This window comes from Engystomops pustulosus, chromosome 10 (assembly GCF_040894005.1).
Source record: "Engystomops pustulosus chromosome 10, aEngPut4.maternal, whole genome shotgun sequence".
Classification (NCBI taxonomy): Eukaryota; Metazoa; Chordata; class Amphibia; order Anura; family Leptodactylidae; genus Engystomops; species Engystomops pustulosus.
This window is the reverse complement of record NC_092420.1, coordinates 31,773,912-31,795,469: the sequence shown is the minus strand read 5'-3', so window position 1 is coordinate 31,795,469 and position 21,558 is coordinate 31,773,912. Positions and strand designations below refer to the sequence as shown.

General features: G+C 45.0%; 1 protein-coding gene across 1 annotated transcript; it reads right to left on the bottom strand.

Moving 5' to 3' along the window:
- Positions 1-13,603: 13,603 nt before the first annotated feature.
- Positions 13,604-20,106, bottom strand: LOC140103751 (uncharacterized). The gene is made up of 17 exons (XM_072126977.1): positions 19,929-20,106; positions 19,539-19,600; positions 19,277-19,422; positions 18,910-19,041; positions 18,650-18,809; positions 17,347-17,445; positions 17,092-17,222; positions 16,601-16,728; positions 16,356-16,430; positions 16,013-16,124; positions 15,743-15,880; positions 15,479-15,652; positions 15,207-15,362; positions 14,904-15,023; positions 14,668-14,764; positions 14,397-14,462; positions 13,604-14,091 (listed from the first exon to the last, which is right to left on the bottom strand). The coding sequence occupies exons 1-17, from the start codon at positions 19,937-19,939 to the stop codon at positions 13,943-13,945; spliced, it is 1,956 nt and encodes a 651-aa protein (XP_071983078.1). The 5' UTR covers positions 19,940-20,106; the 3' UTR covers positions 13,604-13,942.
- Positions 20,107-21,558: the final 1,452 nt, after the last annotated feature.

Sequence of the window (21,558 nt, the reverse complement as noted above, 5' to 3'; positions counted from 1 at the left end):
GGCTCAATGATAAGAGTGTGGAGGTGGCGGCAGCAGAAGCAGCAGCAGGAGCCACAGCTGGCAGCAACATGGAGGTAGCAATTTGGAAAGCCACAGAGTGGTCCAATTACAGAGTGTGGAGGTGGCGGCAGAAGCATCAGCAGCAGCAGCAACAGGAGGCCACAGAGTGGCACAATGATAAGAGTGTGGAGGTGGCCGCAGTAGCAGCAGCAGGAGCCCACAGAATGGCAGCAACATGGTGGCAGCAACAGAGAAAGCCACAGAGTGGCTCAATGATATTGTGTGAAGGTGGCATCAGCAGTAGCAGGAGCCCACAGAGTGGTACAATGATATACTGTGCAGGTGGCATCAGTAGCAGCAGCAGCAGTACCCCACAGAGTGGCACAATGATATAGTGTGGAGGTGGCATCAGTAGCAGCAGCAGCAGCAGGAGCCCGCAGAGTGGCACCATGATATAGTGTGGAGGTGGCAACAGTAGCAGCAGGAGCCCACAGAGTGGCACAATGATATAGTGTGGAGGTGGCATCAGTAGCAGGAGCCCACACAGTGGCACAATGATATGGTGTGGAGGTGGCATCAGTAGTAGCAGCAGGAGCCCACAGAGTGGCACAATGATATAGTGTGCAGGTGGCATCAGTATCAGTAGGAGCCCACAGAGTGGCACAATGATATAGTGTGGAAGTGGCATCAGTAGCTGCAGCAGCATGACCCACAGAGTGGCACAATGATATAGTGTGAAGGTGGCATTAGCAGCAGAAGGAGCCCACAGAGTGGCACAATGATATAGTGTGAAGGTGGCATCAGCAGCAGCAGGGGCCCATAGAGTGGCACAATGATATAGTGTGGAGGTGGCATCAGTAGCAGCAGCAGGAGCCCACAGAGTGGCACAATAATATAGTGTGGAGGTGGCATCAGTAGCAGCAGCAGGAGCCCACAGAGTGGCACAATGATATAGTGTGGAGGCGGCGTCAGTAGCAGCAGCAGGAGCCCACAGATTGGCACAATGATATAGTGAGAAGGTGGCATCAGCAGCTGAAGGAGCCCACAGAGTGGCACAATGATATAGTGTGGAGGTGGCATCAGTAGCAGCAGCAGCAACAGGAGCCCACAGAGTGGCACAATGATATAGTGTGGAGGTGGCATCAGTAGCAGCAGCTGGAGCCCACAGAGTGGCACAATGATATAGTGTGAAGGCGGCATCAGCAGCAGCAGAAGCCCACAGAGTGGCACCATGATATAGTGTGGAGGTGGCGGACAATTCCAGTCCCTGGTAAAGATGGTAGGAGGCAGATGGAGCAACTGGCAGCACATGTGTGGCATCAGGCGGGTGGCAGCATCAGAATAGTGGCTGAGGCAGGTAGTTAGAACCCAAACTCATTTCTCAACGTTTGGAGGAGGCGTCATGGCTGATTTAATCTGATGCATTAGGCATTGGTGAGTTGAAATCCTGGCCGATCCAAGCCTGATTCAAGTCTCTCCACATTACGGGTGGACAAGCGGGTTCTCCTTGGGGTAATGATGGCCCCCGCTGCACTGAACACCCGCTCTGATGCCACACTACTGGTCGGGCAGGACAGCTTCTCTACTGGAAACTCTGCAAGTTTCGTCCATGCATCAAGTTTGGCTGCCCAGTAGTCTATGGGATCCTCTACCTGAGGTGGTAAAGTGCTGTCCAAGTAGGCCACCACCTGCTGGTGCAGGGTCTGCTCAATGTCCTGCTGATGCTGCTGCTGGTGGCTACCTTCCTCAATAGGCGGGTGAAGGAAATTGCTCATTAAGGAATCCAGACTTAAGCTGCTGCTGATGGAACTGCTACTGCTCCTACCCCCCCAGCTCCCAACAGCAGCCGTGGCAGTAGTACATGAGCGATGACAGACAGGCCGCAAGCGAGGGCCTAAGAGGGTGGAGAGCCAAAAGTTATCCCTATGGCGGATGTTGACTATTAGGCTAGTTAGGCAAAACAGCATGCTGCAGGCCATCTGCGCAAGTGACTCTGAAGCACTCCCGGCCTCCATCTCCACTGTATACTGCCACAGTGCTTCTGGGTCATCTGCCTCCTTTCTATCTCCTCCAGATGCTCCTGCTCCTCCTCTCCTGTCATATGAGTAGAAAAACCACAAATTGCACCTGACTCTGCTTGTGCTCCAATGTCATCCTCCTCCGCCTCCTACAGTTCAGCCCCCACCGGACTCATGTGGCCATGTGATGGCCTCCAGTTCCCTGACCAGACAGATTTTGCAGCATGAGTTCCAGGACATCCACCTTCTGTTGTACAGCTCCATTCGGCAGAGGTGCTGGAGCCTTGACTTGCTGAAACAGCATGTGTGCCACTAGGTGCTGCTGCTGTTGCTGTGCCTGCAGGATGGACCACATCTGACACCCGTTTCTCCCAGGCCATTGGATGGTGATGCTGCATGTGTTGGCGCAGGGCCATGGTGCCAACGTTAGCTCCCTCACTTTCTGCCCGCAGATACGACATATACCCACGCTTGGCTCCTCTGATGTCTTTACAAAAAACTGCCACACAGCCGAGGTGGTAATTTTACCGCCAACACTTTGCACTGAGCGACGACTACCACGGCTGCATCGCTGAGCCCCTGTGCCACGGTTTACTTGGGCCTGCGAATTGGGATTTGTACCCCGGCCATTTGGCTCCTGTCATCGCACTGCTGCCACCCTGCTGACTCACGGCCACAGTAGCGACTTGCCTGCTCCGCTGCCTGACATGCAGGCTGACACTCTCTTCGCCTGGCGATGATGAATCCACTGCTACACCCAGCTCCCAGCGTTTCCCTGTCACTGCTACTCTCCTCACCGGTGTCAGTATGCACAGCCTGCCTACTGCAGGAAGCAGCGGAAGTCTGCCCCACCTCTTCACTGCCAAGCAGCTGCTGACTGTCCTCAAACACTTCATCCACGCTGAATAGTGGAGCTGAGCCCAGACCACCTAGTTGCTCTCTGGCTGCGGGAAAGGAACAGGACAGAGGCTGGTTGAGGACAGGTGAGGGCCGCTGACCTGCTCCTGGGCCATGCCAACTAATTATTGTATCTGAGGAGCCCACGAACTCTTGGCTGGGGTTGTCAGATGTTATATTTGAGGAATTGGATGACCTAGTCAACCATTCAACAACCTTTCGATTGTTGATCAAAGCACTGTCGCTAGATGACAACGGCAGTTCTGGCCTCACAGAGTCACCCCTGTTGAGACGTCCCCTTATTGTGCTGCGACCTCTGCCTGCTCCACCTGCCACCTTTCTGTCTGACATAGTGGTTTATAAACTACGTAGATTTGACACGTAAATCTGGCTCTAAACTATTGCCCCGAAAAGGTATGGGAATTTGCGTTATACAGATACCCCACAACTGACACCCAATCAGAGGTCCACAAATCACTACTGAAGATGCATGAATGTGAAACAGATTTCTTCCTATTCGATTGTGTCACTAAACAGAACTGCTATTTGGGGTACAGATCCCCCTTAAAGAACATCCAGGGATTGGAGCAAGAATCGCTACTGCACAGTACAGTAGCAGCAGCTAGACGCTACAGACAGCACATCCAGTGTAAAATGCCGGGATTGTGGGGTACACCTGACTGTTTATGGAAGGTATCCCTAGACGGGGGCTGATGTTATTAGATGCAAAGGAGTACAATTTTGGGTACTATTGCACTTTAATAAGTTTGGTTATCTGTGCCTTTAAGATGTGTTCTCACTCCTCCCCTTTTGCTTACCTCATAATGTACTCCCCTCCTACAGGACCTGAGGGTATATATATAACTGATAACTCAAGGATATCTCCCTCTTTTTGGCGACACTCAAGCTGTCCCTATCCTGGGGTCAGGCTGGTGTGCGCTGCAGGACTGTGCTGTGTACAGGGCTCAGGCGCCTTGTATCTATGGAGGACCCATCCAGACACTGAAGGTGAGGAATCATCTCCTGCCAGTGTCTGCTCCATCCCCAGGCAGGAGGCCATGTAGTCTCCCTGCTCCTGCCTGTCTCAGCCCAGCCATCCCCTCCCCTACCCCCAGGCCTCTCATGAGGTGAGGAGACCCTGCGGTAGTCCTGTTTCTCCTCATGTAACCACATACATGTAGCTGGGGGCTCTCATGATATGAGGCTGCAGAGACACAGAAGTAGTAACTCTGCTCTGGTTTCTGCTCCTTCACTAACCACATGTGCAGCTCCATGCTCTGCTGTCATCTCTCCCTGCACTACCACTCCCATCATCTCTCCCTGCACTTCCACTCCAATCACCTCTCCCTGTAGTTCCCACAGTAGTAATGGGAGCTCATACTAGTTGTGTTCAGTCCTCACATGACGCCCCTGCACCTTCTCAGGTGGTTTCTGGGGGTCAGTCCAGTCCCCAGTAGTTGTGTCTGCGGCAGATGCCACTGCAGCTTCCCCCCCCCCCCCCCCCCCCCCCCCCGTAGTCAGGGAGCTGCTGGGATTAACCCCTCACATGCTGCATCTGTGGAGGCTTTCACTGCAGTTTTCTCCATAGCAGGAAGCTACTGTAATTAACCCCTCATGTGCTGTATCTGTAGAAGAGGTCACTACAGCCCTCCCCAGTCAGGGGGCTGCTGTAATTAACCCCTCACATGCTGTATCAGCCTCTTCTGTCGCTCCCCTATAGTCAGGGGATGCGGTCACTTCAGTATTACCCCATGTTGTTCCCCATGGTCACAGAGCTCATAGCCATAATCCCATTCCACCGCCCGGGAGTTACGCTTCCAGACGTGGCTCTGCGGAGTCTAATTCAACCTGGCGCAGGCGGCGGCCAGGTTGTCCGGGTTTTGCAGATACACCAGTTCATCAAGTTGATGACTGGTATGTGAAGCCATGGACAGCATATGCGGGACCGCAGTGGATCATTCCAGGATCATGGTTCCTCCAGTGACTTCAGTTCCAGCTTCAGTTCCTATGGATCCTCCATTTATTCCTGCACCAACTGCTGAACTACAATATGGAGGTCCTGCGGGTGTGTGAGCCATTCCATGGTGAGACAGAATAGTCTCCTCTCTGATGGCCTATTACACGGGTTTCCTCTGCTATGGTAGATATTAGCGAGGCTCCGGCCCTTGTACACGCAGGAGGCCATAAAGACTCTGTATAATGCACTGTCAGCACTGCTTGGAGCCCATATAGATATGAAGATTGAGGAGAGGATATGGGCCAATGCTTATATTGATATCTGGCCCTTGTGTCAGTAGAACTGCATCCAGCAGATAAGGAACAAGTAATTCTAACAACACAGACCCAGATCCCAAACACTAAGGAGCTGAGATTATCAATAACTACCCCAAGGCCTTCTCTGTTTTTAGATGTGATGGGTGAAAATCACTCGAGTGTTATTCTGGGCTGTTCACATATCGGGAGGCAATTTATTCTTCAGGCAAGACCCAGGTGGGCCTTTCTACTGGTGATACGACACCAAGTACAGGTTCTGGTTATGACCAGGAGCTGATGGTTCTGCAATGAGGGATGCTGCCTATTTTCTGCCTCTGTAGGTATAAAAATAATAATAATAATCTTTATTTATATAGCGCCATCATATTACGTAGCGCTTTACAAATCATAGGGGACAAATACAAATATAATAAAACATGACAGAGCACAAACATTCGTATGAAACAAGAGGAGTGAGGTCCCTGCTCGCAAGAGCTTATAGTCTATGAGGATGAGGGGTGACACAAGAGGTAAAAGAATATATAATGGTCAAGGCATTCTTCTTAAGGGAATAGAACAAAATATAATAAATGGGATTGCTGTCGCTTGACCCAGTCATCAGCCGTCATCTTATATACAAGGTCCAGGGTGAATGGGACTGCAGAGAAAACTGGTGCATGTTGGTTGCTGGATAACAGATGTGAGGAGGACACAGGACGGGTTAGTAAAAGAGTTAAAGCTTCATCCAGTTAATGAGTGTTATAGGCTTGCCTAAACAATGGGTTTTAAGAGCACGTTTGAAACTTTGGAGGTTAGGTATTAGTCTGATAGTCCGGGGCAGAGCATTCCATAGAATGGATGCAGCTCTAGAGAAGTCTTGGAGACGCGAGTGGGAGGTCCGCACTAGGGTAGAGGTTAATCTAAGATCACTGGCGGATCTAAGAGCACGGGTTGGGCGATAGACTGAGATAAGAGAAGAGAGGTAGGGGGGTGCAGCATTATACAGAGCTTTGTGGTGGAGTGTTATTATTTTAAACTGTATTCGAAAGGAGACTGGCAGCCAGTGCAGTGTCTGGCATGAACTGGAGGCATCTGTGTAGCGTTTAGTCTGAAAGACGAGCCTGGCTGCTGCATTAAGAATCAATTGGAGAGGAGAGAGTTTGGTGAGTGGAAGACCGGTTAGTAGAGAGTTACAATAGTCTAGACGAGAGTGAATCAGAGCAACAGTTAGCATTTTACAGGTTTCAAATGTGAGAAACGGTCGGATTCTAAAGATGTTTCTGAGATGCATTCGGCAAGAGCGAGCAAGAGATTGAATGTGTGGCTCAAAGGAGAGGTTGGAGTCCAGCACAACCCCAAGACAGCGGGCCTGCTGCCTTGGGGTTATGGTGACCCCACAGACTTATATGGAGATGTTAGGATAGGCTCTGTTAGTGGATGGTGAAAATACAAGAAGTTCCGCCTTAGAAAGATTAAGTTTCAGGAAGAGAGAAGACATGATGTTAGAGATAGCAGAGAGACATTCACTAGTGTTCTGGATTAAGGCAGGGCTGATGTTACGTGCTAAGGTATACAGCTGGGTGTTATCAGCATAAAGATGATATTGAAAACCAAATCTGCTGATGGTTTGTCCAATGGGGGCAATATAGAGGGAGAAGAGAAGGGGACCTAGGACTGAACCCTGAGGAACCCGACAGAGAGAGGAACAGAAGAAAAGAGAGATCCAGAAAAGGAGACACTGAAGGTGCGGTCAGAGAGATAGGAGGAAAACCAAGAGAGTGCAGTGTCCTTTAGGCCAATGGAGTGAAGCATCCTGAGGAGGAGCTGGTGATCCACAGTATCGAACGCTGCCGAGAGATCCAGAAGAATGAGGAGAGAATAGTCACCTTTGGATTTTGCAGTGAGGAGATCATTGGAGACTTTAGTAAGAGCAGTTTCAGTAGAATGCATAGAGCGGAAACCAGATTGCAGGGGGTCTAGGAGCGAGTTAGCTGAGAGAAAACGGGAAAGTCGGGAATAGACCAGGCGTTCCAGGAGTTTGGAGATGAAAGGAAGGTTAGAGACTGGTCTGTAGTTAGTAGCATTGGATGGGTCCAGAGAAGGCTTCTTTAAAAATGGGGTAACAACAGCATGCTTGAAAGATGAGGGAAAGACACCAGAAGAGAGAGAGAGAGGTTGAAGATTTTAGTGAGGTGAGAAGTGACTGCTGGGGAGAGAGACTGTACAAGATGTGAGGGGATGGGGTCACTGATGCAGGTAGTGGGGCGAGCAGAGGAAAGGAGCCTGGACACTTCTTCCTCTGTGACTGGCTCAAAGGAAGAGAGTGCACAAGATAATGTACTGGAGGGAAGGGGATTTATGGAGTTAGTGGACTGAGAAATTATTTCCTGGCAAATGCAGTCGATTTTATTTTTAAAGTAGGTGGCCAGATCTTCAGCCCCAACGTCTGTGACAGGTTGCTGTACCTTTGGTGTTAGTAAGGAGTGAAGAGTATTGAAGAGCCTTTTGGGGTTTTTAGAAAGAAAAGATATTAGATTAGTAAAATAGACCTGTTTAGCAAGATGGAGAGCAGAGTTATAGGATTTGAGCATAAATTTAAAGTGAAGAAAGTCAGAGGAAGTGCCGATTTTCTCCACAGACGTTCGGCACTCCTGGAGCACTTACGAAGGAAACGGGTTTGTGCCGTGTGCCAAGGTTGCCTACATTTGTGTCGAAAGGCTCGAACTGATGGTGGTACCATCTTATCTCTAATGCCTCTCCTGTGGGGGGCGCACATGTGCGTATTGTATGCCCCTGTCCCACTTCCAATTCTTCTTCTACGGTAGCACCTGCAGATGAAACAATGGCAGTGAGTGCGCTAGACATGGGGTTGAGATTATCCTTCTAAGGTTGTTAACTGTGTTCAATTTTTAGGTTTTGTTTGCTTATTTCATAAGTGTTTAGTAGTGTGGGTTGTTTTTAAGGACAGTTGCAATAGGCCATCCCAGTGTCCTTTGGAAAATGTATAGAAATAAGTTTCCCGGGGAGGGGTGGTGGGCCCCTTTTAGGTGCCTCTGCCCTTCACCCTCCACTCCCCATTTCTTGACATGCACATTTCTCCTTTGGATAGTTCCAAAGAAGTAACCAGGGCAGTACTGTCTCATTTACCCCCTATCCTTCCCCAAGAGTCGGTCTATGTCGGGATGTTTTCTGAGGAAGCTCTGATATATTATGTTTCTTATATCCGTGTTGTGTTTCCTCACCAGTAGGCGGCCGGGGGCCCCGATGGCCTGGTTGGTTAATGATTTCGCTTTGTGTTTCTTGTTTGTGCCTCCAGACTGGGCAGCTGTGTGGACGGTGAGTATTATTGTGATACATGTCTGCTCATGGGTTGCTTCATTTCATTTATATTATTACTATGATGATCTGTGTTGTGTGGCGCCATCTTGTGGTGTGGTACTTTTGCGGATCTTGGGAGTCATGTACAGAGATCATTTTATACATGCGGAAGTAAAGTTATTGGAGTGTGAAGCATTTTAGTTCTTTCCTAGAGGGGGTTGTCTAATATGTCACTGGTTTTCGCTCCGTTACTATTTGTTTGTAGATCCTGTAATTTTTCTGTTTGTGCCCCTTTGTTTACATTTTCATGCATAGTTTTTATATCCCCCTAAATAGGGCTTGTGCTTGGTCCTCGGCCCCAGGATACTCTGTACAGGCTGATTCCTTTGTGGATGTCTTTTGTGCAGTTTCTCTCCTTGGCTTCATGGTTGTTGCTCGCAGGGTTACACCGCTGGGGGAGTTTTTGGTCTCACAGCGTTTGTGCTTGTTTTATAATATCAGAACATCTCATCCGTATTATTACCAGACTTCATTTTCACCTTACGATTTAGTGATGATTTGTTTCCATACAATGTTATTTATATGCTGACGGCCTGTGGTTTTGGTTGGCATTTGGGGACATGTGCTGCAGTACCTTGGGCACCACAGTGATCTGACTCTGGCCCGGACCAGAACCTGACTCTTCTGGATCTCTTCCCATTTGTGGTTGCATTGATTTGTGGGGTCACTGTTTCCAATATGAGAATTGGTTTCTGTGCTGATAACTTAGGGTTGTAGTTTGTTATTGACTTGTTGTAATCTTATGCTTCCCTTCCGGGTCTTTCCCTGTTGTGTAATTTGCTTCTTTTTTGCTGTTTGGAGTTGAACATCACCTAATGGGCCCAACATGTACTGAGTGTTTTGATACTTTGGCTGCAATTTGTTCAGTTTGAGTCTCCAGGTCTTTTCACCAGCGGCATCCAATATCGGCTATGGAAGGTCCTGGGTCCACCCCGTGGCCATTTTCTTCACAAATTGTCATGTGACCTGCTTAGGTTCTACCCAGCAGTTTTCTCCTTAGAATAGAAGACTTTGTTTTCCTTAGCCTTTTAGCCTAACTCTTAGTTTTGGGACCATTTGTATCAGTATTCTTGTGTCTTGTACAGCCACCCTTCCCCCCTCTGTTTATTGAGGAATAATTCACTTAGGCCCAAGTGTTTGTATTTCGATACAATACTGTTATAGGCGTAATAGTTGTCCGATAATCGTCAGGTACAGCTGTACAGATCTCTAGGGGCTGTCTCTGGCCCGGTTACAGTGTCTCAGGTGATTTTATCTTTATCTCGGTTTGGGTCCCAATTTTTAGTTCATGAAAGTGCCTCCCTCCTTACTTTACCATATTTAATTTCAGGTGATATTTTAAATATGTTGGGGGTGTTAGGATGGACCCAAGGAGATGGGATTCCTGGGTATGAATTTGTGGGACTAATAAGGGATTACCTATCTTTTCTTATCTTATGAGGGCACTCATTCCTTTCAGATTGGGGCAGCAGCTGAGTGGTTTAGAGCCGGCCTCCCAGGTGCAGAGGTTATGAGGTTTGGGAGGTCTACATGCTTTGCTCACTGAGTTTTCCTGATTTATTGCAGGGTTGCTTTTTTACCCTCTTATTGTTTTAGGTTCTCCAGTTGATGTTTGCCCCATGACAACATTTTGGATTCTGTGTCATTTGTACATAATTTATGCGGGTCAGCGGCTTCCAGTCTCCCTGGCGGGGATACGTTTTTGGGGTTTTCAACAGGCAGATGTATTTTGGAGGTATATCTAGTGCTTAAAATGGATTCAGGTCCTCCCAGAGACTGTATTATTTACGTTAATGAGACAACCCTTGGCAGTGTGCAATCTTCTTTCAGAAATTGTGAAAACAATGTTTCGAAGGAAGTTCCCCAAGTTATCTGGCAAGGTGCTAGGAATTCTACTGCTGTGGAGCCGGCTGGGCGTACGGTTAACTCCGGCACGGTCCATTGCATGCACTGTAAGTGTGATGATCTAGTACGGCACAGGGAGATGGTGGGACCGATGCAGATGTCCAAACCGTGTTACCTCCAAGAGATTCGGCCTTTGGGGTTTTCTGATGGCATTGAGTAGACAGTTCTTCTTGTTGAGTCGGGGAGCAGATCCGTGTAGGGGTACACGGATCTGCTGGTGGCGGAATGGTGGAAGATTTGAGATGGTGGTTGCTCAAAAATATGCGATTCTATTCCAAGTGCCTGATTTTGGATATTACGGGTTAATATAGTAAATAAATAAAGCTGTGACCTAATTTTCCACCCAGCAAGAAGTGTCTGTCATGTTCTGGAAGATATTGATGTTATGGGTAAACAATTAAAGTACCCTTACAGGTGGTTTACCTAAGGTGTTCTGTTGCACCCTACTCTGGTAGGCCGAAACAAGTTTTAATATAAAGTATAAATCAGCGATCAGGGGTTTCTTGTATTAATGAAAATATGCACCGGCACCAGCTCACCCTGAGCTAGTGCCATGTATCTGTGGATTAGAACTATCACTTTGAAGTGGTATGTTTCCTTTAAGGATGCATGGTTTTTTCTCTCATTTCTCGCTCTCCACCTTTTTCATTTTTCTGTGTACAGAGCTGCGTGAGGGCTTATTTTGTGTGTTAACAAATTTTACTTCTCCATTACATTATTTATTATTCCATGCCGTGTACTGGGAAGCTGAAAAAAAATTCCAAATGTGGAAAAATTTGAAAAAAAACATGTCCACGTAACGTTCTTGTGGGCTCAGTTTTTACGACCTTCACCGTGCTCTCCAAATAACACCTCTACTTTATTCTTTGGTTCGTTACGATCATGGTGATACCAAATTTATACAGGTTTTATTGTCTTTTAATACATTTTCAAAAATTAACGAATGTGTACAAAAAAGAAAAAAATATTTCCCCCATCTTCTGTCGCTAATAACTTGTTCATACTTTGGTGCACGGAGCTATGTGAAGTGTTATTTTTTGCTACCATTTTGAGGACTGTGCAACATTTTGGTCACTTATTCCTTTTTTATGTGATGTAAAATGCTGTAAAAGTCGCTTTCCGGACATTTGGGTGCTATTTTCCGTTTGTGGTTCACAGCTTTATGGCTTCAGAGTGAGTGCTGACTCAAACCCCAGTTTTGCTGGATTCTGAGAGCTATAACATTTTTATTCCTCAATCAAAAGGGGATCTCTAGGGCTTGTTTATTGCGGGAAAAGGTAACATTTAGAATGGCTTTCTATTATATATTTTTGTGAGGTAAAAAGGACTAAAATTGGTATTTTTAATCAGTTTTATATCTTTATTTTTTTATATACCCTTTGCATAGGGGTATCATAATGTAATATCTGGATAACCAAGGTCAATACAGACGCGAAAAAAAAGCTAATTTTGTGGGGGTAGAGTACTTCTATACTGCAATGTATTGTATATGTCAATGTTTTACTGACAGTTTGCCTATTGGACCCAGTGTATGACTAGGCCTAATAGGCCACCGTACATGGCAGACACAGAGGTCTTCATCTGACCTCCGGCTGCCATGGCAACTCCATGGCACCCTGGGATCGCATTGCAGGGGGCCGGGGGACTGACAGAGAGAATAGGGTGTCTTTCTCCTTAGCTGTCACAATTGTATTTGATTGCGGCAGTTAAGGAGTTAAACTGCGCAGCAAGGAGAGATCTCCCTGCCGAGCAGGGACCAGGCTGTATGTAACAGTCGGTTTCCTGCTGCAGATCAGGCTGGCACACTGTCATTGCTAGCGCCATCCGGAGGACAAAATAGATCATCCAAATTTGGCAACGGACAGCTAATTTGGACAATCTCTTAATCAGTTAACAATGGAAGCACAATAGGAGGTGACTTTGGTTCCATTTTGACAACTAAATGACTATTTGAAAGTAATTTGACAAACATGTTTGATTTCAAACCACAAAATGTTCTGATGGTTTTCCTGTCACTGGAAATGTACAATATCCAAAACAAACATCTTAGCAAACTAACTAATCATGTGCATGAAATTAATTTTGATATCCAAATAATTTCTTTACAGTGTAATTCAAAATTATTCATACAAAAGGGAGCCAGAAGAAGTGGATGTTTGTGTGTCTGGCATCGTCTTTCAGTTGACTGAGCACCTATGAAAACTGAAGCACCTAAAATACCGTCTTTAAAACCATTCATAAGGCGCCATGTGTCCTGAATCGCCATGTCCTGCAGATAGGTGCAAACAAAACTGCACTTTGTTGGGGCACCTGGGGCAGCACTTTGTTTTGCTCAGGTTGTTGGCTGCCATAAAAGCACTGGGTTGACAGATCCCCCTGAATCGCCACCCATGTCCTTGTCATTTGGTTAACCTGTCGCACACCACAGTAGTGCTAGAAGTCACCCCAGGAAAAGACACAGCAATGTCCTTTGCTCTGATGAGCTTGTGGATAGTGTTCCCTTGCAGGGTAAGCAGTCTGAGTCCCCATAGTCCAATCCTTTCATTCACTTTGGTCACGTGTTCTCACAAAGTAGCAAAGTATAATACACCAGAAGAGCAATTAATGCAGAACTGTTAATAAAACAGACTGCACCATGTGTTATCATCTCCCCTCGTGAGGTGGAATAACTTTGTAGAGCTGGTTCTGTTGGGGAGGTGGAAAACAAAAAATGAATGGTTGCTGCCTAGTTTGTTGTTTAAACAAATCTTATGTTCTTCCTGTGAAAAACCTGGATCCTCATCTGGTGATCAACTTACTGTACTCGAAAAAGAGCTTCAGGAATGGTATGTGTATAAATGGCAAATTTACTCACACAACGACTGGTTTATATGGACTGAGTGCTGCCCGTTATAGAGACTGGTGCTGTTGACAATATATATTTTTCTTGGTCATTATAATTGTTTCTATTTTTAATCATGTGTGCGTGTGCATACATTGCATCAAGTGGTCCAATTGTTTATTTGCCTATCTAACACATCTTTTTTTCTCATTTTGTCTTATCCAAAGTATATCTTATTTAAAATAAAATTTTTCATGAGAATGCAGTTAAACTCCTTTCTGATGAAGGTGTCACTATAATGATCCATATAAATCATATAAAGGCTCGGACACAGATCTTGGGATTTACAATACCGGTAGCTTTTTTATTGATCCCAATCAATATGTCTTTATAGTGTGGGAGGAAACCGGAGTACCCGGGGAAAACCCACGCAAGCACGGGGAGAACATACATACTCCATGCAGATGTTGTCCTAGGTCAGAATAGAACTAAGGTGCTGCAAGGCAACAGTGTTAGCCACTGAGCCTCCGTGCTGCCCATGATGGAGTGTCCAATCCAGTGAGAAGGTCTTGTCCAGTGGTGAGAACAGAGACCGGGCCAAGAATCCGCCTCAATGAAAACTCCATGTAAGGGACTAGAATGGAGTCCCATGTTGTCAATAGCTTGTATATCAATTGGAGCACCAGCAGCATTTGGTGCTCCACCCTATCCATGATCCTCTTCTTTCAGGTGGCCACTTGCTGATCAGGATAGAACGGGCCTTTCCTGCCACGATATTGAGAGTCATCGGGTTGTTATTGCTGTTCAGTGTCACCAGGCCTAAAATGAGAAAAACACAAATCAATGGGATGGGTCGGGGATGGCAGTTCTGTTTGTGGCGAGGGTGTTTGTGTTACAGTAGGTCTGGGTCATAGCACATGTCCTCATAGTACTGCAATGAGCTTCTCAATGTTGTGAAGATGCTCTGCTTTAGTCAGGAATTGACAATCTCTATGGAGGGCGAGGCCATAGCCCTGACATTGCCTCTGTAGCACAGTTGAAGGGAGGAGGTATGTTGCCACCTTTGCCCACTCACCAGCATCAACTTCCCTCATAACAGTCTATTACTCCATGTTATCTCTTACCTTGGTAAAGCTTGTACAACTCCGTAGCCTTTACAGCATCTTTCTGAATGACCAAGGTGAGGTATTCTGAAACACACAAAAGAAGAGCCAATATTAACTCCTGCAGAACATCAGATGTGACCGAGATGAACCAAGCTCTCTCAGCTAGACATGTCTATCATGGAGGTGTAAACTAACAACCAAACCTAGAGCTCCATCCAGGGATGAACACGATTATGTCATGCCGTTATCATAAATCCTAGGACATCCCAGTGTCTCCCGAGTTACTTACTGAAATGTTGCAGAACAGCCCACTTGTCCTCTAAGTGACTCAGGTTGTCTGGTGTGTGAAGGAGCATGGTCTTTGTCATCTTCGGGTGATAATCCGCCTATGGGAGATACAGTACAGGGTATACACACATGATTGTCAATAACTGGAATAAAGGTGCATTACCACATTCCCCCCTCACTAGTTGCACTTTCCAAATTTACGTTGTAACATAACTCTGTCCAGAAGCAGGTACTTACCAGGTAGCTGTAGATGGACCCCAGGTCACTAGTGTCTGGCGGCCCCTCTTTCCGTAAAAATCCCCGAATGGTGCCTCCTTTTACGTAGCTCAGGCAACTTATTACACATGAAGTGGCGGCCTTGAGAAAAGAGAAAACACATGGTTAAGTTAATATCGCTGATGTAACCTACGTTATCAATATGTACTGAGGGTAGGCATCAGCTACAGATGGTGCCCATGGTAAGCAGCCAGCTATAGAGCGCTGATGACGCTGTGTATCCCACGGCACCATGTTATCTGCTCCAGACTGCTCTATACTCACTGCTGATTTCTCCTGGTTGGCACTATGTATTTTCACGAGCAGGCTCGGTATACATCTCTTGACTTGGCTGTGGAAGTAGCTAGACATCGCGAGATGGCAGCTTTGTGTCAGGTCTTTCAAGAGAGTAACAGCTGCCATTTGGACCTGTTCGTCTGCCTAGAAATAGAATAGTAGTCCAAGTTATGGTAACAGTTGTGTGTTATTGGATGACGCATACAGATAGAGGGGAAACATATAGTGGTTCAACATAAACATATAGTTGTATAACTCACATAGTCCAAATACTCCTGGCATATATTAACATAATCTCTGTTGAGGACAGCGAACCGCAGATGTTTGATAAAGTTTGACAACGCCCTTAATGTCCCCACAATGACCTTGGTGTTGGTAGTTTTTGAGAGTCTTTGGTGGAGGTGGTAAATAATTTGTTTCCAATTGCTCTCAACCTGCAAGAAACATACAGAATACAGAACAATGTCATATATATTAGATCAAGGACTTCTGATGATAATGTCACAGTGGGATATTTTACTTACCAGTCTTGGGGCTGCGTTTCCCAGCGCTTCTATGGCGGCACAGCACATTACGGTATCGTCCTCAATTGTAATTTTCAGCAGAATTTGGATGGCTGTGTTCTGCTCCTTCGGCTTCAGCAGACTGCCATGTTTGAAAGCCTAAATAAATCATAGAATGGTTAAAATGACCTCTATGCTAACCCCCTATATGGAATATGCTGCCACCCTTGCCCAGAGGGAAGCCAAATATCCAATTCCTTATTTCTATTGATTTTAAAATCACCACCTCACCTCATTGAAGAATAGGATCGCTGTCATTTTGGGTACCGGTAGAGCATTCTTTAATATGTTGAGCATAGACTTCCGGAAAGGCTTTGGTAACTTTTTACCAGCTACCATGGATCTACAAAAATGAAAGATGATACCTCAGTATAACATGGAATCTTCCTTGGATGCTAAGGGAAGTGTTTTTAGTAAAGCGCCTCCATTGGGATTCATGGAGTGATGTTAATGTAGCTACACAATTCTGATGTTCTGAAACACATATATATATATATATATATATATATATATATATATATATATATATATACTGTATATATATATAATGTATAAGGTTTTTTGGAAAACTTACGTCACAAACTCGCGCATCTGTATCCGCAGCTCCGGTGAATCTTTTGCAATCTTAAATCCAATCACGCGTTGTTTCCTTTTATGAAATAATGAAACAATGACAATCAGAATAACCATAGAGCAGCACTTAGGAGGAACTATTAACCATGGAGGGATGACAGAGGAATATCTTTATGGGAAGCAATTATAACGGCTGACTTCTCCTACCTAATGCTCATAGAGGAGGAGCAGCACCATATGACTTACCTGAGCTGTTGTATGTGGTGGAATTGAGGAAGGGTCTTTGAAATGACATCATCGGTCTCTGCCGGCTTGTTCTCTGTAGTGTAAGGGCCAGTAAAGGGTTCAAGAGCACGTTGGACTTCTTCTGCAAGCTGTTTTGTTGTAAAATGTAAGATTAGGATTAATAGATTAGTAGCTACATCTTTATACAGGTGAATGGATACAGTCAGTGGTATGTGGCCTCATTGTTAGAATATATAACCAAATAGCCCGGTCAGCCAGCAATGTATTCACATACCCATCATCCATGCATACCTATCTATGTTCATAGCATGAGCATCCATCTATGGACATCCTCAGTCCTCCTCACCTCATTCATTCAACCAATCAATCACAAGCCGGCCATGGGCATTTTAGCTTTGAAGAGTCTGATTTACATGATGTCTTAGGAGATCTAGATGATATGATGCTAAATGATAACATTTCCCATGTCCCATCAGGACCAGGCTTCTTACCCCTGCTGGGACCTCATGCAGCCATATGGAGATGCTGGCTCTAATGCTGTTCATGGCCTTGAATAGTTGCACCTTGTACTGGTGGCTTTTCTCCAAATACTGCAAAACGCTGCAAGAGAGACGTCTCACGGCTGTAGAGGAGAAACACAGATACACGGTTAGGCTGGATATTGTAACTCTGGTTGTCTAATAATAACTATATACAAGAGGACTATTCAGTGGAGGAACTACAACCACCTGAAGTGTCTTACTCACCATGACATATGGTCTCCCTAGAGTCAGGGTCAAGAACTTCTTCGATTTTATCACTCACTTTTGGCAGCATTTGCACCACATGGGGGATGACTACAGGTGCTGTAAGGGAAGCAGAAGGTAATTACATATTATATTTTCTACATTATGGGGCTCATTTACTCACCTGGCCGCTGGAGTTCACTGAAAGTGTGTTGTCTGACGATAATGCGCTCTGCCCCGATTCACTAAGATCGCCTGCCCGATATCCTGCATGTGTCACTTCCCCTCTCAGGTCCGATGGAGTTCACCTTCTTCTTTATGGTGTATGTAAGTGCTTGGGCTTACAACACAATTTGAAAGTTAAATCCCGCGCTCAGTCCGAAACAGTCAGATCTTCAACAGGCCCCTTAATTTGTGTCGCATGGAAGCCAGTGCAGCTGTGCCAAAAAACAATTGTGTGCAACACAATCCCAGCACAGACCCTTGTTAAATACCTCTCCAAGCCATGCAATCCCCAAAAATGGCAAACAGTGTGGTCTGCGACCCTTATAAATGAGCCCCTACATCTTTTTATCATATGCCTCAGGAGATGGTACAGGTATGTGTGTGTTCACTTCAAGGATGGTATGAGGTGATGAAGCTTGAATTGTCATTTTGTGGCTGTGGAGGTGAGTGATTATAAAATATATCTAGCTTACGATATGTCTAAAAGGTCTAAATCGAATAGATGGGACATATATGTCATATATTTTCGAGTACAAGACCAAATTTTCAGCAGGCATCATGATGCATCATGGGATGTGCGACCAACTGTGCACAGACATGGAGCCAATGACGGACATCCATGTAAAGAAGAAGACCTGCCATCGGCCATCGGAAGGTGAATACTTTGTTTTTTTTCCTGCAGGCTGTATATGGGGGAGATGCAGGGGCTACAGGCTATATACTGGGAGGCTGCAAGCTATATACTTGGGGGACATGGGCTGCAGGCTATATACTGGGGGGAAGGGGCTGTAGGCAATGTACTAGAGACAAAGGGCTGGCTGTATACTGTGGGTTTGAGCTGGCTGTCTACATACTGGGAGTATGTGGTGGCATGCTATATACTAGGCTCAAACCCGAGTCAATAGGTTTTCCCAGTTTTTGTGTTAAAATTAGGGGTCTCTGCTTACAATCGGGTCAGCTTATACTCGGTAAATACTTTATATATATATATATATATATATATATATATATATATATATATACAAATCTACTGGACAGATAATCTACATTCAATAGATGACTTGGCCGGTCTTCACTAGTAGAGTAGGACATCACTTACCACACAGAGATATTACTTCTATCAAGAGGTCCAGAGTGCTAGCATGAAAGGTATCATAGCAAATGAAGAATCTCAGTCTATTGATGACACTTTCAAAATGGCAAACACTCATCCAGACGAGAACATTTTTAGTCATGAGGTATTTCATTTCTTCTCTATTCTGTAAATAGAGAGATGCAGCCGGTTATAATTATCCATGTTCTTCACATGTATAGCACTGATTACTACAGTAACATAAAGCACCATGACACCAGACTTACCTCATGGGCCCAATTTAGGCGATCCAATAGGAAATCCACCATGAAATAATCACTGAATTGTTTTATATCTCTTCTATGATGAATCACTTTGACCAAGAAATGACACGCGGTGGAATATTGATGAATGCATAACTGCAACAGAAAAAGGAGAACAGGATGGATGGATGAGGGAAAAGTACGTGCAAGCACCACCCAAATCTGGTCATCATATGGCACTGCTCTACACCGCTGTCTGTGAATGGTCAATATACGACCAAGTGCGACTTGGACTGCCTTTATGGCAAGCTAAGAGGCCATCCAAGTCAAGGAATAGGTGGACTCGTTGCAGTATAAAATGATAGTGTGAACAATGTATGAGTCTACTCACCAGGTCTCTCTTGATGGCTCTTTTGATCTCACATATATAACTGGAAAGATCTTCATCCTCCATTCCCTGGATGAAATCTGGGATAAATGATGTGAAGGCTGTTTCTGTCTTCAGCAAATTCCAGGTGGCCAAAAATTTTTTAAGTTCTAGAGTAAAGAAAAAAAAGTCATGTGACACAGAGTTGGGGAAACATACAGGAGATATTTCACTGGTATAAAGCTGCGGTATGATAATAGTAGTTTTGAAGAGAGACTTGACTTACCGAGATTTGGATCCACATACCAGGTCTGATAGATTCGGTCTCTGGTGGATGTTCCCTCAAATCTGCAAGAAGAGAAATCACTTGGATATTTTTGTATTAAATCATTTTCCTCCATAAAATAGACCCCCAGCTCCTCTATATGCCTAGATGTGTATTGATGCATTATGGTGCATCGGGGACCTGTCAAGTTAGACCATGTAGATTCATACCAAGAAGAAATGATTATAACACTTTGACCATCTGTGCAACAACAGGCGCCATTCCAGAAATTACTGCTACTTTTCCCCAATCCTCACATGATTGTCAGGGGCTGCCAAATTAAATTCTGATCAATATTGTGAAACTAAAAATAACCCCTATCTCCACCCCTCCTCCCATCCTCTTCCTTACCTGGGATCCATGATTTTAAGGTTTATAAAACAAGCTGTTTTGTACAGGTCGCAGGACAACAAGTAGAACACAAGTGCACACTAGCAAATCACAATAGTGAATGAGCAGACTGAGAGCAACCGGACAATTTTATAGGCAATGGCCATTATGACATCACTGATGACATCACAATAACCATAGTCATTACATTTTGGTACATAGAAAGCAGTGTTATTGCAGTGACACAAGTAGACAAAATTGTTGTTACCACTTGTTTAGTAAAAGAAAAGTCCACAATGGTCCAGACACTGCTCCTACTTATCCCCGATCCACATATGATCGCCAGTGGCTTCCCGATTTTATTCTGATCAATATAGTGAATCTATGAATATCTCCCATGTCCTCTCCACCTCCCATCCTTTTCCTTACCTGGGATCCATGGTTTAAAGGTTTATAAAACAAGCTGTTTTCTACAGGTCGCAGGACAACAAGTAGAACACAAGTGCACACTAGCAAATCACAATAGTGAATGAGCAGACAACAACCGGCCGATTTCGGGACTTTGGGCATTATGACATCACTGATGACATTACGATAAGCATAGTCATTACATTTTGGTACATAGGAAGCAGTGTTATCATAGTTACACACCGAATCCATACACCCTGTGCCGCATGCAGCTAAGCAGCCCTAGAACATAACAGAACCTCCTCCATGTTTCCCAGTAGGGACAGTGTTCTTTTCAAGATATGCTTCATTTTTCTGTCTGAGAACACATAGCTGTTGTGCCTTGCTAAAAGATTGATTTTAGTCTCATTTCTACCAGAAGCCGTGTGGCTTGTCAACATATAGATTTGCAATTTCCAGTCTTGCTCTTTTTATGATTTGTTTTTAGCAATGTTGTCCTTCTTGGTCGTTTCCCATTAAGTCCACTTTGGCTCAAAAAACGACAAATGGTGCGATCTGACACTGAAATTCCTTGAATTTTACCTTAAACACTGGACTCTTGTTTTATTATTATTATTATTATTATTATTTTTGTATTTCATAATTTTCCTACTTGAAATAGATCCCTAGGTTATAGTATGCCTAGGTGTGTGGCAATCCATTATGGTGCCTTAAGGTGGACTGGACACGTTACATACTTGTCTGCTTCACAGAGCAAATAGATTCATCCCAAGGTTTAGAAGAAATGACTATAACAATTTGAGCATCTGTGTAACAACGGGCCGCCTTCCAGACATTGCTCCTAGTTTTCCCCATTCCTCACATTACAAATATAAATGATTGTCAATGGCTACTTAATTTCCTTCTGATCAATATTGTTAAACTATGACTATCCTCCATCTCCACCCCTAATCCCATCATCTTCCTTACCTGGGATCCATGATTTTAAGGTTTATAAAACAAGCTGTTTTGTACAGGTCACAGGACAACAAGTAGAACACAAGTGCACACTAGCAAATCACAATAGTGAATGAGCAGACTGAGAGCAACTGGCCGATTTTATAGGCAATGGCCATTATGACATCACTGATGACATCACAATAACCATAGTCATGACATATTGGTACATAGGAAGCAGTGTTATTGTAGTTACACACGTGGTCAAAATTGTTGGTACCACTTGTTTAGTAAAAGAAAAGTTCAC